Genomic DNA, 16,174 nt, shown 5'->3' with positions numbered 1-16,174 from the left:
AGAGCAGGGTTGTGTATTTTTTTTTTTTTTTTTTTTTCCTTCCCCTCTCCTCCAAAAAAACATGGCTGAAGCTGGGACGGGTTTTTTGGAACAGCTGAAATCTTGCATCGTCTGGTCCTGGACTTATCTCTGGACGCTGTGGTTCTTCATCATGCTTTTCCTGGTCTACATCTTAAGGGTGCCGTTGAAGATTAATGATAATTTAACCACAGGTAGGGTGCCGTCATCGTGTGTGTGTCCCCCTGGTGCTCCTCTCCCCGGGCAGACCCCTCGTCCCCTTCCCACGGGGGGCGGCTCCGCCGCCCCCCGTGGGAAGGGGACGAGGGGTCTGCCCGGTGGGGGGACCTGGCACTGGAGGAGCTTCTCCCTCTCCCCAGTTTATGCTGGGAAAAGTTCAAGATGATTTCAGGCTGAAGCTCGGCAGAGGTTGCGACTTTCTGGAGTTGTGTTTCACGCTGGGCTTTTCGCTAAAGGAGTCGGCAGTCTGATTTTTTTTTTTTCTTTTTTACTCAGGAAAAAAATAAAAATTATGACACGTTTGGTTTTTCAAGTAGCGGCTTAAGCTGTTGAGACTGGTTTTGCGGGGTGAAGAGGGAAACTGCCGTTTTAGCCCCACGATGTCATGCTTTTTTTTCCTGTACTTTCGAGAATAACTGAGAATTCCAGGGGCTTGAGCAAAAAAATGTGCGGCTCGTTCAATTCACAAGCCGAAGTCAGGAGCAGCCACAAGTAGTTTACATCTCCTGTGCGCCTGGTCTCAATTAATTTCCCTAACAGACTTATCTTGGATATAGACTAAGTAAATACAGACCCATCTTCAGTTGCGGGGCAGTTCGTTCTCTCTGGGATCTTTCTTAGGAGCAGGTGGCATATGCGGGTTTGAGGGATTTGAAAGGAAGACTGTATTTGTGGAAAATTCTGAGTTTCTCTGAAGGATATAAAAGGACCTTGGTTATTATGGGGAGTGTGCTTGTATTCGGGGAGTGTACAGAGTGGAATTAATACCTCTTCCTGTACAATTTATATTATACTCAAGCATTTTTTTAACAGGATTAAGGCTTTTATTATGTTTCTGATAAAAATTAGATATCGGCTTATTCTTCTGCATGGTAGTAAATAATGAGCATAAAAGTTTGCTGGAAGATTATCACTGTTGCAATGGACTTTGCTTTAACTGTTAAGACTCACTAAGGTATTATGCCACTTCTATACTGAATCAGCAGTAACTTACGTGGTGTCAGCCAGTCTGAATTGGGCAGTTATGTCTTTATCTTGAAACTGCTTATTTTTCCTTCCTATCTATTGTGATCATTTACTTTTTTTCCCCCCACACTGGAGAAGACTGTTTGTTTTGGAGGCAGACGAGATGTAACCCTTGCGGCATCCCTGCTGCTGGGAAAGCTGAATGTTATCTGAGTGCTTTTCACCCCTCTTTCTGGCCTGTTCTCACTTGATAAGCCTTTGGCAAATCCGGCATCAAAGAGGAATTTAAAAAAAAAAAAGATTCAGCATACCGCAATTTTCACTTTAAGTGTAAACACAATTAAAAATGATTTTTAAATACTATTTTGGTCAAATTTTCTCAGTATGTCTTTGAACAAGTGTCCTGTTTCTTTTGTCATTGCTGCACGCTGATTAGAACAGGATGTAATTCTTGTTGCTTGATTCTTAATAATTTATGTCATGTATATGTCCCAGATAAACATTGCAGGCCATGGCTGTCAAGCAAAAATGTCAGAATGCTTGATATTATCATTTTCAATACTGGAAAAAAATTGCAGGCAACCATCTGAGACCTAATCAATCTCCTCAGGTTTCTTCCTGAGTTTGAAAGAACTAATTCGTGATGCACTTTCTCATTTGAAATGTTACTCCAGCCGTCTTCAGCTGAGTCATCTTGGTTTTCGTTGAAATGTCCCAAAATGCAAGTAAAATGACGGTATGAAATCTGTAAAAGGGAGAGATTTTCACAGCTGTGTGTTTTAAGCACCGAGGGGGTTAAAAAGACTGAAGAAATTACCAGTAAGTCCCAAAGTGCCTGATGAAAATTAGTTACCAGGGGAGAACAATAGGCACAATATGGCCTTTATGCATCATCTGTTCCTAAATGGGGTTTATTAAAAAATCAGCACTGACAATAATATGAGGTTGTTTTGTTTTGTTTTGTTTTTCAAAGCTTTTTTGAATGGATTAAAACCAATCGGATTTATTGTGGATTCCCCCCCCAGTCGATCACAATAGGATACTGTCATTGGTTTAAGGTTGCTCATAAAGTACCACAGCAGCTGGCTCCAGATGTGATACCAATCAAATATATCTATCTCAGTGATGTGAAAACAGAAGCGTAAACATTGCTAATAAACCTTCTGCGTGACGTAAAGAAATAATAAGGTGATTAGAAACAATGACCGGGCATTTTCCCAGAACAAGCTGGTTCTGTTGGTGAGTTGAGGTCAAACAAACTGGTTTTCAGAACCGCCAGGCGCAGGCTTTGACAGCCGGTAAGAGAAATGCAGTTCCGCGGGTGTGATTGGCACCTCACGAAGTAGTGAATTAAAAAGGTTTTAGATATTTAGATCAGACACCTTAACCCGAGTCCTCAGTGGGCTGGTGCACAGTGATACGAAGGATTAGTGTGGCATGTAAGGGAGAGTACCTACCAGAGGGACTGGTGCTTCATACTGCTGTGTGATTTTGTTTTTCCATGCCTGATGTCAGTATTTTTAAAAGGAAGTGGAAGAGCTGGAGAAGATAGTGGAAAAATGATTTAAGGGCTGGAGGGAAGCATCAGAATAAGAGATTTTGCTTGGGGGGTGATTAGATTAGAGTAAGGAGGTGTTGTCATGGGGGGGGAAATAAGTGGCCTTTTAATCATGAAAAGAATAATAAGAATTGATGATTGGAAGCAGAGGGCAAACTCAATTTAGTTGTAATCAGGCATTAATTTTTAACAAAACGTGGATCAGCTGCTGAAGGAACCTTTGGGTTTGCCATGTCTGAAAGTCTTCAAATCAGATGGCGCCATGCGAGTCACTGGTGTTCCTACAGCCTTAAATCGGTTTTCAGCCAGGGCTCGGGCAATGGGCTGTGCAACGGTGGCGGTCAGAGTAATTACAGATGGTCTTGCCACACAGTCCAGTGGTCACTTCTAGCGGTAAGTGTTATTAAGGTGAAGTGTGGGGCCCTTTTTCCCCCTCTTTTGACGTCGTACAGGTGTGCACGCCCCGAGCGTTGGGTGGCTCTGGTAGTGCAAGTCAGTCATCCTGTGGGTTTCGTTGGGCTTCCAGGCTTGAAAGTCCTCGCAGTTTGGGGAGAGCGTAATTTCAATATCCTCAGTGGAGTACATTGCTGTGATGCAATCAAAGGGAAATCTAGTCTGTCATATAAAAATATTAATGTTAAATCCAATTGTGGTGTTTCATGTTTTTTTTTCTTTTTGTTGAAGCTTGATGTGCAAATCAAATCATAAAGTCCTTTATGAATAGGAGTGTTTGAACTGTTCTAACTGTACCATACCATTAGCCAGGAAGCAAGAGAGAAGACTTAATATGCCAGGCTAAAATATTAAATACAGAGTGAGTAGTTGAGGAAGCGGATGTTATCATCTTATTCCAAAATAATTAAAATAAACATGATTATTTTATATAACATGCTGTGTTTTCCTCCCATGTTGGCACTTGCACTATTTCTGAATGCCACGCTAATCTGAAGTAAGACACACCTCTTCTAAAAATGTGCAGCCCTGCTTGTTTTTCCTGATATAACAGTTTGGCTTTCTAGTCATATCCTAAGAAGGAAAGAGTCCCAGAAGTTAAACAGTTTCTGATGATTTTGTTTATCCTTTCAAAGCGCAACAGAAGGATGGATTTAATAACTGGCTTGTGACGAGGCAGGCGGGAGGAAACCTTTGGGTTGCTGAGGGTAGAGAAATCGGGGAAAAAACTGATTTCCTAGCAGCGTAAATAATAAATATACGGGTGTGAGCTCTGGGTTGAATCTGTCTCTGTCGGTGTCTGTAGCGTATTAGTAGCTTTCTGCGGGACATCCCGCTTCAGCTGCGCTGGAGCCAGGCCCCCACACTGTTACGGCTGAACATCTAGAGAAGGGAGGGTTGGGAACCTACAGCGCAGCGTGAAAGAAAGCGAGTGACGCTCTCCGGCCGGGCCCTGCAGGTCAGCAAGCCCGGCAGAACCGCAGCTGGAGGAGGGAGGAAAACCACGTCACCGTGGTGACGAGCTGGTGGCCGTGACCAAGCTGTGTTCTTGAGGAACACGCTGTCTTTATTCATTACGGGTTTTTTATTTAATTATTATTATGATATTCCCACTGAAATAATTACCTAGGGTTATAATTAATGGGGGACTCGGACCGTGTAACAGGTTCCTCTTAAAGCCCAGAAACAGCCGTCTGGAGAGGGGGAGAAGGAGGCTGATGTGCAGCGACGCTCGCGGCACCGGCCAGCACCGCATCGCGCGCTCAGCGCCGGGGTTTGTGCGCGCACGGGCAGGAGGAGGGAGCAGACGTGTTGGAGGTGCCTCCTCTGCTCCCTGTACGGTTGGGGTAACAACGCTTTCTCTTCATCCAACAATCTCTCTGAAGACACAAAACCAGAGAGACTTTTAGGCGGCCAGATGCTACGGGGATCTGGTCCGCCTCGGGTGCGGGCGTTGCACAGGCTTCGCTAAGCGAAGCGCTTGGACCGCTCCTGTCCCACTGAACCCTCATTTTACGAAAACTCTCCAGTATTTAACTGTGTGATTCTATAAGCAGAAGTACTGCGGGAGGTGAAGAGATGGAGCACGCCCCTGGGGTTTAGGCTGTGCTGTCTTTTAGGATGGTGGGTGCTGCCGGTGGAGCTCCTCTGGCCTTTCTGATCCTCCCTTTCTGGGCTCCCTGACCCTGCAGGCCCGTACCGGGCACTGGTCCAGTGGGCTCCAGGAGGTTGCAGCGTGAGAAATAAGTAACTTTTCATTCCCGTGGTCTCAAATTCAAGTAGCAGCAGTAAATATTCGCCTGTTATTAAAATTTAACTAACGGTCACTTTTTTCCTGCTGGTGATGTTTGGCCATCTGGAGCGGCGTGTGCGCAGAGCTACGGTGATAAACCGCCCTTAGGGCAGAAGGTTTTTTGGGGGGACTAGATGCCTGGGGGTTTGTCCTCCCCGGGCCAGCGAGCACGGCCGCGGGCGCCGGTGCCGGGGGCTGCCGGTGCCGGGGGCTGCCGGTGCCGGTGCGGGGTGCGCGGTCACCGTAGCCACCGTGTGTGTTGTGGTGTGTTTGCTGCGATAGCATCTCGACAGCGCGGTCAGGAGGTATTGTTCCCCTTCATTAATTTAAGTTCATCGTGAAGGTTGGAAAGCATTAACCTGACGAAGGCCAGGGAGCTTCAAATGGATTAGAAATGAGTGAACAGCTTATTTCTTGTGAGAAGAACTGAAGGACAGTTACTTTTACGTTTGCGGTCTTGGCGGTAGTTGCTTGGCCCTCTTTCAAAGTCATCTGCCATCACTGCGATGGGTTTCCCTGTAAGCATCTACCGCATGGACTACAGAAGTGAGTGTGGTGGCGTGTCCACAGAAAACCTGGAGCAAAACTCTTGATGCCACCAAAAGGCGATGGAAGAACTCTTAACTCTCTTAACTCCCTGCAAGTGTAGATTTTTTTTTTTAATTTTTTTTTTTTTGGTATGAACTTCCCTGTTGAAAGTAAGATTTTAAACACATGACCACTTCTCTCAAGGTCAGCATTAATTCTGCATAGAGATTTCACAGAATCAGTTATATATGGGTAGTTTGCCCATTGACCCCAAATCACTTGTCTTAATTTTTTGCATTTCTCAGAATGTAAATGAAGTCTTTCCTAAATACTGTTCTTATTTTCTGCAGTTCTAATGGAATTAAAGTAAACAGTGTTTTGTTTACTGTTAACCTCCCTCTTCAGTTGTATCAGTTACAGCACCGTGAAGCACTCACAGTGGCTCCTGAGCCTCCAGACAGGGTTTGGATGTTAAAGGTTTCTTCAGTCTGCCTTTTTGGGTTTTGCAAAAAAATTAGTTGTTACCTGGATATAGGCTAATATTCAAGAGGTTATTATAAAACAGATTTTAACCATTTTAAGCACGTGTATTTTCAGCATGGTACACTTGGAAACTCTCCCTTCAATTTTTATGGGAAAGAATATGATGTGCATGAAAGTAGTATGTTATTTTTGACAAAAGTCTTTATAGATGAAACTTGGGATTCTTGTGGGGGGAAAAGCCCTAACAAAACTTGTTAGATCAATTCCCAATGGACGCAGTGTACAATGATACTTGTTTTCTATGATTTTGGCATTTCTTCACGAGTTTGATTTTTTGATTGAGCTTAATTTTTTCAGTCAGCATCAAATGCAGGAAACTGAGTGAAGTTTGTAGCAAATGCAAGGTTTTCAGAAAATACTGCTTTAAGAAATTGACTTTCGTACTACAAAAGCTTTAGAAAATTTGCAGCCGGTATCTCAGGGGAAATGTTTAAGCTAGAGCCTTCAGAATAGTACTTGATAAAATCTTGAGTGAGCTTACTGTAATGCTGGCTAATACGCAACTGCGGAGTTGTACTGCCAGCTTCTAACTGAAGTCTAATGTCCTCCGTGTTCTGATGAAAATCTTTAGAAGTGCTCCTAAAACTGCATATATGTAGTGGCATTTTCCCGAAGCGGCCACTGAGTACCCAGATGAATTCAGCCCAAAGGAACATAAGCCCCATTGTTGACAGAGGTCGTAGGTCCTGTTTGTCTGAGTGGCCACGAAAATACGATTCTAAATTCAAGGAAAAATTTAAAATAGATTTGGTTTTGTGGTTATTTTGTAAACAAAGCAAATGCAAAAATCTAGATCATAAATTTGCATTTGTGAAAGATGCAAGAAGTGCTAAGTAGTGTCAGTGCCTAAAGGACTGAAAAGAGAGAAATACATAATTCTGTGCCAAAGCCCTATGTTAAGTGAGACAGAAGGGCGTGATGCCTGCCTTGAGAGCAACACGTAGCAGGAATTAGGAAGGTGATGCTGGATAAAACACGCATTTTGGGCGGAATGGTATGCCTGTGTTTTAAAACGGATTCTGAAATCTGGAGCATCTCTGAGTGGAACTAGGCAGAGTCTAGCAAAAACACATCGCTAGCGTAAGGAAGCTCGAACTGTTTAATCACAGAGAAGCTACAGAAGCGACTTGACGGTAGCTAAGGAGTAAGAGCTTTACTCTAGTTGACAAACATATAGTGAGCTTCCTAACTATCTGGAGTTAAAATGCATATGTTATACTTGGCAGAATTGGGGCCAAATCATCTGCGGTCTGAAGAAGCAGCCTGGCTGTGAGACGTGCTGCGTGCAGTGCCCTCACTTTAATAGAAACAAAGAGTTGAGAGGTGATTGCTAACGTTGTAAACTGTATGGTGGGAAGAAAATAGCAGGTACTAAAGTAGCCTTTAATATAGGGAAGACAAATGTCACAAAAATGGGTGGCTGCAAGCTGAATCCAGAGGAATTCACAGGCAAAGTATGTTTTTAAAGGAGATTTTTGAAGATGTGTGTGTTTGGACTCAACTGCTATGGCAAGCGATGCTATGGCTTTGCAGCTTTGGCTGTTGCGGTGTTAAGACTGTCAGCGTGGTGAGGATTGCCAAGCTCAATAGTGGGGGAACTGGGAGGGAAATCTAATGGCCCGTGATAAACAGGAGAGCTGACTAGTAAAAACCCTACCATGCTGAGATTTAAAACAAAACCAACACCCAGCTGGAAGCGATGGCTGAGGGCGTGCAGGTAGGTTGTGCAAGCAGGGCGGCTCCGACCGTGGTCCCCGGCTGTGCCAGGACTTCTGTGCGTGTGCCAGAGCACCGTCCCCACGGAGTCCAACGTTTCTGCGCGTAGCGCGGTCAGCTGGCACGCTCTGTGCTTACGGGAGAGCTATTTGTCTTGTTGGCGAGTGGTAAAGCAAATAAAACCACTTAAGCGGTGACTTAGGTTGGATGACCGAGCAGTTTCTTCTGGACTGAAATCGACAGAAATGAACGACACTGTCAGAAAAGGATGAAGATGCAATCTTTCGTGCAGCAGTCGCAACAAGTCAGGATTCAGCTTTTTTATAACAAGGCTAGTTGTTAAGAAGATATTTTATACTTAACAAAATAAGGCCCTACTCCAGACATTTGTTGGTATGTCGAATACAAATGAGAGTTATGTTGAACTGTACAGGGAGAACTAAGGCACAGGGAAATGAGGCCCCGATCCTGCAAATCTTTAATGGCATGGTTTGTTCTGCAAGCATAGGTCCAGGGGTTGGCTGCAAAGGTAATTAATATGCGCATGAACTCGTAACGACTGGAGCCTAAATAGTTTACCAAGGTACTGCAGGAAACCTGTAGCTAAACTGGGGACAGAGTCTCTAGTCTCTTCAGTCCAAAGGCAGTTTCCCCTCTTGTGATTTGATGGACTGTGAGGTGCCTGGGGGGATGTTGCTCCTCTGTTGGCTGTTAAAGGGGGTGTCTGAAGGCCCCTTCCACCTGTTTTTAAATTAGCTCTTTGTGGCACTGGAGGCATCTATTGAAAGATTGCGTTATAAGCTCCAGCTCGTCCTCGTGTCTGTGAAGTGTCATGTGGACCAGTGTGCTGTGTAAATACTAATGAGTGAAAGTTGCTTTGTAAACTCCCAGCACAGGCTAATTGGATTTTTTTTTTTGTGTTTCTTAGTTGGGCGCTGCAGAAGGGCAACCGATTTTAACACCGAGAACACTAAGCTTAAGCAACGATAATGCATTTAAAGACCAGAGTTAATGTCGTGCTTTCAGCAGACAGAACAAACAAGTTGTTACTGTTAAGCCTGCGGAAAAGACCTAAATTCAAAGTCCAAATCAAATCTTGCCAGCTGCTAAGAGAAGACAAAGATTTATTATTGTGGAGTCTAAACTGGAGATTTATCACTGCGGTAGATTCAATGCTTAAGTGATTAAGTGCACTTAAATATACCAATTAGAAGGATGAAAGCTATAGGGCAAAAATGAAATGCAGTCATCGTAAGATTCCTCTTCTGTACAGTGTGCCAACTGCAACCATGAGATTTAATTTCCAGCTCACTTTCTAGAAATAAACTTGGCTTATTAAATGTCAGGCCTGTTAGGTTGATATGTTAGGTCTTGTGCTCAGCAGCAAGACACACAGAGATCAGATTTAAAGCACAAGAAATGTTATCATCGTCGTCGTTTTATTTTGTAAGGCTGCCATTCCTTTCTCAAGAAAACGTGCTTATAACCTGAGAGTGCCATAGATGTTGATCTTCACATAACTAAGTGTTTTGATGGCACTGCCTGTCTGTTTTATGCTGAGGACTGAAAATTGTTCACAGCGTGGCTTGGTCTGGAGCAAGGTTATATGATCCACTAACGCGCTTGATCTTCCATGGGAAATTTCTCTTGCTATTTTTAATTCCGAAGTGAACTTGATAGCAGCGTACCCAGCTGGTATGTTTTACACAAATCTCGGCTTAGAGTGCCAGACTAGTCATTTCCTCAGTTTTTGGAGAGAAGGTTAAACCAGACCCCGTTAGGAAAAGGCGTACAGCTGGCCCGTCATAGCCTGTGCAGGGGACAAGGGGACAGAGAGTCCCTGCGTGCGACTTCGTGAGCAGGAGCCGACTTTGTGAGCAGCAGGATGCTGCACCCGAGCTGATGAGCCCGAGCTGATGAGAGAAGGAGCTGGGGAGGTCTCGTGCAGGGCCGTACCGATGCAGACCTACTGCTTTTGGGGGCCAGAAGTGTCTCCTCGATAGCGCTTCACCTTATGGGTTTGTCTGCATGTTCTGAGTAGGCTCCTGTCCTGTGCTGCGCTGGGTGGTATAGAAGTGCCTTGTGGTCCCTGTGTCCATCTGTCCAGCTCGTTGGGTCAGGGCAAAGGAGGAGTGATACAAGCACAGGAGAATCTCCTTAGCAGTAAATATTGTCCTACATATTCCTGACTTGGGTTTCCTTCCAGAAATCTGTGTGGAGAGTCCATGGTTTAAAAGTGCTGATGACAGCTGTGTTAGCAGCAGCCCCAAAAGCCGTGTCGTCTTCAGGGGAACACAAGCCACAAGCAGCTCTCGTTAGCTCCAGGACTTCTGAAGATGCTCAGAATGCAGGATTTCCCTAGACCTGGCGAGCGAGGATTTTGCCTGTGTTAGAGCTGAGGGTGTTTTGTCAGCGGCTCCGCGGGAGCCAGCGTTTTCACCCTTGACGTCCTGGTGTAGCTCCCATGCCTCCTGTGAGGAGTAGGTGGGAGCTGGTTGTGTGGGACTGGAGAGGTGGACGGCGTTCTCTGGGTCCCTGACTCCAGTCCTCAGTCGTATTTTACATTATCTTCCCATAAAGCACTGCACCAGAAGATTTTTCCGGAACTCGGTAACTCTGATGGTTAGAAACCTTGCTCTTACTCCAGCCCAGATGTGTTCGTGGCTGGCTTGCGCGCGTTTGCGCTCGTGACAGTTCCCTCCTTTGCCTTCGGAAACTGCACCACCACCATGAGGACTGGTTCCCAGTGCACTCACACGGGATTTTCACTCCTTGTCCTCCCTGTGTGAGGCTGAGTCAGTTAGGCTGTCGTAGCCTGCCTTCCTAAAACGGCTGGATGTCCTTGGTCATACTAGTAATACTCTACTCTTTCAGTTTTCTGTCCATTTCGTCGTTGGGTAACCAGCGTTGTATGTCATACACCAAGGTGATGCTTCGTTAACTGCCTTATACAGCATAATTAATCTTTCTCGCCTTCCACTGGAAATACTTTGCTGTGTAGTCCTATGGTTAAAATTGCCTTTTTTGTGTCAGTATCTCCTTGGCGATCGTAGCAGTATGTGGTCATAGGGTAGGTGTGGACCTGTCACGCCAGCTGACCAGCTGCGAGCAGAAGCCCTTGGTGGTCCCTTGCCCTTTGCACCGTTAACTTTGATCCGGCTTCTCTGGCACCTCATACCAGCCGCCTTCTGTACCCTTCTGGTTTCGGTAATGAAAATATTCGGTAAGGTTCAGCTGACAGCTCCATGGGCTCTCCTCATCGCCCAGCACTCCCAGGCAAGCTCCAGGTTTCTCCATCTCTGCCAGTTCCTCTCTCTCCTCCCCACGTCTCCTGTTTTAACTAACTTCTTATGGCACTGTCAAATACTTTACGGAAATCTAGACAGTTTAGAGCTACTCATTTTTCGTGGCTAGAAAACTGGCTATTTTTAATAAAGAGACACATCTGGTTGGTCTGTCACAATTTATTTATTTTGCGTTTTATCCAATTTTTCATTTACCTGCATTGCTTAATTTATTGTTATCTTTAAAATTCTGAAGTTTCACATAGTACTGCTTTGTCAGTAGTGCAGTGGCTTGGGTCTGCGTATTAAATGTCAAAATATGAGGTATTCTGGCATAGTTTGGGGACTTTCATCAGTTCATTAAAACTGTCTTGATGCTGGCCTTGATTTTTTCAAATGCCACTTCTTTCAGTAAGATGATTTATGTATATACCCTTCATCTTGCACTCAGCTATGTCTTGAATGTGTTAAGCTCTTTGAATTATGTCTCTCTTTCTCCTGTCACAATATCTCTTTTCTTGCACTTACTTTTATTATTTTTTTTTCCTCCACATTCAACAGTTTCGTTCCCTTTCAAAAGTGAAATAAGTATTCGCTTTGTTTTGGGTACTACTGTGTCCTATTTCTCACATTACTGTCTCATTATTTATTTTGTTGAAGTAATCTTACTAATTTGTTGGGTTTATTTTGATATATATTAAGTGTTTTTATACAACTCTTAAGATATAACTCAGGCTGACTTTTAGCAGATACAATTTTATTTGTGTGCCTTTTGTCCTCACCAAAGCAGAAGGGAATCTTTGAACATCCCAGGTCTTGTGGGTGTTACTTGTACAGGGCTGATGTTGCTTTACTTTAAAGCCTTAGCTGATAGATTGGCATCTGTGAGGTAGGAATGGAATTTAACTTCCCACAATTATTTTTAGAAAGTCTGTGTTGCAGTTCTGGCCTCCTTGAAGCAGTCGGCAAAGCTCCTGCTGACTCTAATGAAATGACTGCGTTGCCCCAAGAGTTTTTTGACATTAGGTCCTGGTAGAAGAGGGTATTTAGTGTGAATGACTCCCAAACACCCCCCAGCAATCTGAAATAAGTCTGCACATTCGCTGGTTTCTTGCGTTTGGAACATCACAGGTATCAAGAAACTGAGAACTGATAGCAGTGCAGGTTAGACAGCATTAAATAAAGATATTTAGTTAGTATTACATGTTAAAAAGGCTGACTTGTCTAAACCTAAACTGTGAAGCTTCTCAGGTGCTTTTATGTTTAAAGAGTTTTAATCAGTTATCTTCCCACACATATTTTTAAGCTCTTGAATTTGCAAGATAAATTTTCAGTTTTACAGGGTATTGTAAGCATTCTGACAATATGATGAATTTTACACAATATGAGCTAAACCCAGTAATTAGTAAATCCCTCAGCTGAAAATTTTGGGTGCCTCAAGTACTATTTTACTGCCTTCTAAAACTCAGGTAGAACTAAAATTCCCAATTTTTCTGCAGGCCACATTCAAGCTAGCACTGACTGATGATGGAACAACATCCTTATTAGGCAGTTGGTTTTATTTAGGTTTCTGAATAATTAATTAGTACTGTCCCCCTTGTGTTTGAGGGTCTAGGTCTATAAATACACAGCTCTACAAATGCTCTGTCAGTTGGGGTGCAGAGTCAGCGATGTGCAGGACTAGTCAGCATCGTTTGCTACTTTGCTTAGGTGAGCTAGTAATACAGGCTTGATATAAATATCCTGTAATATCTTCATTACAAATCCGTTCTTCCCTAGATACGGTGGAGCTCCTCTTGCTGGAAGGCAGAAGCGCGTGGGTTTGTGTACGGCCGTGCTCTCCGCTTTACTGCAGGGCTGTCGGGGCCATTTTGTTGGTTGGTGCAGACGAGACCAGCTGCCAGTCGGTTGTTGTACGGCGGCTCAGGAGCTGTAAACGCTGACCCAGCTCGGTTCATCGGGAGGGCAGCTGCCACGCTGGGGGTCACCCAAGAACTCAGATCTTCCACCCCGGGTTACGGCCCCTTTGCATCTTCGCAGCGGACCCTTAGAGCTACACAGAGGAGTTTGTGGTTTAGCCCAGGGTGAATGCTGCAGACTTTCTTAGTTTACAAAAAACCCCCGACAATCCAAAAACCAGGCACGGAGAGAATCCGCAGAGAGCTTCTCAGGCTGTTGAGCTCCCTGACGTACACAGCCCTCTGTAAATTGCAGTCGTCCTCTGTCCGACGCGCGCACACGTGATCCTTCTGCACGGGCACAAAAATCAATAATAAACAGTAAATGAGTAACGAAAGGCCTGCCAACCAAAATCTCGCTTGTTTAATTTCGCGTTTCTTTTCCTTTTCTAATCTAATGTGACAGAGGAGCGCGTAAGGGAGAAGGATGCTGGGGGCAACGAGATTTTACGAAGCCTTTTCTCAGAAACGCCTTTGTTTCAGGAGCGAAGGGGCTGGTGGTGCCGGGGGGAGCCGACCTCCCCTCGCAGGCCCTCGGGTGACAGGCACTGCCGCTGCGGCCGGGGGGGTCCCGGGCTTGGTCCTTCAGAAGCTTCTCCTCGCGTGAGGATCGGAAACCCATTGCGATGACGGAGCCGGTAGCGATGTGCCGTGTGCGGGATGGGCTCTGCCGATCTCTGGGTGTATTTTTATTTGTATACGGAGGCAGTGCCGTATACGTGTGCCCTCACCAGCCGTACCTGAGCCTGCCTTCTAAGTAAGGGCTTTGTCCTCTTCCATTCCCCCTCCCTCCTTAGATTTTTATCTGCCTTTGGTCTTTAAGGTGAAAATAAATCGGTATTAAAAGTATCTTCTCTGTTCCAGTTTATAGCGTTATTTTACTTGGGATACGTATTTTAAACACGCAGACTGGAATTAAATCTACAGGGCAGTGTTTTCAGAAGGACCCGTGGTATTTCATCACCTAGATGCTTTAGTCAGCCATTAGTTTACTTATTAACATGTACTTACACTTTTTATAATAAGCATAATTATAGTTAGTAATTATACTATAGTATAGTAATAAACCAGAAAGTGCTTTGCTAACTGAAAGAAAAGCATTAAATATCTGATATACAGTATATTATGTGCATCTACAATGCCACAGTATCCTTTTAGTTGAGTGTAATTCAGTACTGTGCATCAGAGCCGTTGCTTTTGCAGCAAGTTATGCTGTGAGTTTGGAATAAAAGTTAATATTAATGAGAGATGCGAGAACACCATAAAAAAATAATAAACCAAAAATACACACCAGTTCAAACAAATTTGGTTACGGTGTTTGCTTTCTGTGAATGCCTTAGTTCAGCAAGATGAACATTGGCTGACTCGGGTCCTCAACATTGTTCTTAAAATATGGGTCCCCTGTGGGGGATCACCAACACTGCATGGCAGTAGATGGGAACCGTCTGAAGTTTGAATTCTGTTCTTAATTTATAGTGAACAAAATAAACTGCATATTTATTTACAGAGACTGTTAACATTACTGTTTGGCGTGTTACAGTTTAAGTTTAGTAGAAAGGATTCATTAAATTAGTTTATGAAGGGGATAAAATTATAGGTTCTATTTAGCAGATGTTTATCATGCAGAAAACTAACTAGAAGCCAATGCACTTGCATTTGAGTCACTTCCATTTCCTAGTGGTTGCTATTCAGATGGAAACAGTAAGATTAGACTTTTGTTCTGTGCTCTTGGTTTGTAGGTATTTTTTCCCCCTTGTCTTTGCTAGTTCCCTTCTAGTCCTTTTCTTAGCGCTTAAGCTGGGCCCTGCATCGTGCCTTGCCTAAGGCTGCTTTAAACAGATTTTTGCATTTGATACGCAGTAATGTGGGCAGAAGTGGAAAAGTCCATGTACAGTTCACGCACTAGAGGGCATCCTGTTAAAGACACAGGAGGCATCCAGGGACAAGGAGAGTGGTTTGAAAAAAGCTTAGGTCTGATTGTGTGTCAGAGACCTAAGGCAGGGTTGTCATCTGTTTCTGACAGCGGGTGCATGCACACACAGACACAGCCCCATGCAGCAAACTTGTGAATGTGATGGAGCCCCTTCATATACAAGCAGAGACCCTTAACTGTCAGCATATTGCATCAAGTTTTCTGCAGAGGGGAAGTACTAAGTTGAACACAGCCATGTGATTGGTAAGAAATACAGTTGTAGGGCCATCCTGCAACTGACGTAGTCATAAGGCAGAGTCAAGTCCCACCCTTGACCTTCAGAAGTCTTCTTGCGAGGTGGTCCTCTAAATTGCTTTTAAAAGGTCAGCTGAAAGATGAGGTTTGTGAGACCCAGGTCCTGGGCTACGGTAAATTGAAGGAACAATGGTGTCTGCCATAAAGCCAGATTATTTTAAGTAGGACAAAAAATGGAAAATGCAGGACTAGAAGACTGATTGTTGACTTAAGTTGTCTCGTATTTGTCTTCCTGAAACGATTACCACAAGATGAGCTACACTGAGAGACTGAAACAGTTGTGGCGATGGGTGCTGCATCTGTGTGCCAACGCTCCTGCAGACTCCGGGCTTTGAGACAGTGAGGACAATTGACATTGAAGTGCTGAGGAGGTGACTGGTACCAGGCTGCCTGCCTTTGCTCAACCCGCTGCCCCAACCGTTAAGGCCACAAAAGCATTTTTACAGACTTCAGGTAATTTTTAAGGCACTGGAAAACTCATGCTAGTTTATCCTGCAGCCTCGGGTGGCAGCCCGCAGCGGTCGAGGAGCTGCCCCCGAACACCGAGTACCGCCTGCGCTGTGCGGCAGGAGCGGGTCGGGCGGCGGGAGGTGAGCAATCCCCGGCCAGAGCTGCCGGCTGCCCCCCGGGGCACAGCCCGACCCGCAGCAGAAGGCCATCTTTGAAGGCTGGTGCAGAGCACCTCTGCACGTACAGCCCTTCCCTGGACCACATCTCGGGGTGCTTTCTTGTGGAGCCCGTTGTGAGCACAGTCTGACATGTGCCTGACGTGTGGGTTAGGGAAAGGCAGGTCCTGCTTGACTAACCTGATCTCCTTCTACGACAAGGTGACCCCCTTAGCGGATGAGGGAAGGGCTGTGGATGTTGTCTACCTAGACTTCAGTAAAGCCTTTGACACCGTTTCCCACAGCA

The 16,174-nt window shown here is 44.8% G+C and overlaps 1 protein-coding gene across 2 annotated transcripts in view; it reads left to right on the top strand.

Moving 5' to 3' along the window:
• Positions 1-47: 47 nt before the first annotated feature.
• Positions 48-16,174, top strand: part of ST7 (suppression of tumorigenicity 7) — a 155,594-nt gene continuing 139,467 nt past the window's right edge. For both annotated transcript variants that reach the window (XM_010573992.1, XM_010573990.1), the window contains exon 1: positions 48-212. In XM_010573992.1, coding sequence (XP_010572294.1) covers positions 62-212 — 151 coding nt within the window. In that variant the 5' untranslated portion in view covers positions 48-61. The remainder of the gene's footprint in view (positions 213-16,174) is intronic.

This window comes from Haliaeetus leucocephalus, unplaced genomic scaffold, assembly GCF_000737465.1.
Source record: "Haliaeetus leucocephalus isolate CR32 unplaced genomic scaffold, Haliaeetus_leucocephalus-4.0 Scaffold406, whole genome shotgun sequence".
Classification (NCBI taxonomy): domain Eukaryota; kingdom Metazoa; phylum Chordata; class Aves; order Accipitriformes; family Accipitridae; genus Haliaeetus; species Haliaeetus leucocephalus.
Note: the sequence above shows the minus strand (reverse complement) of the source record. Positions and strands in the feature narration are given on the sequence as shown.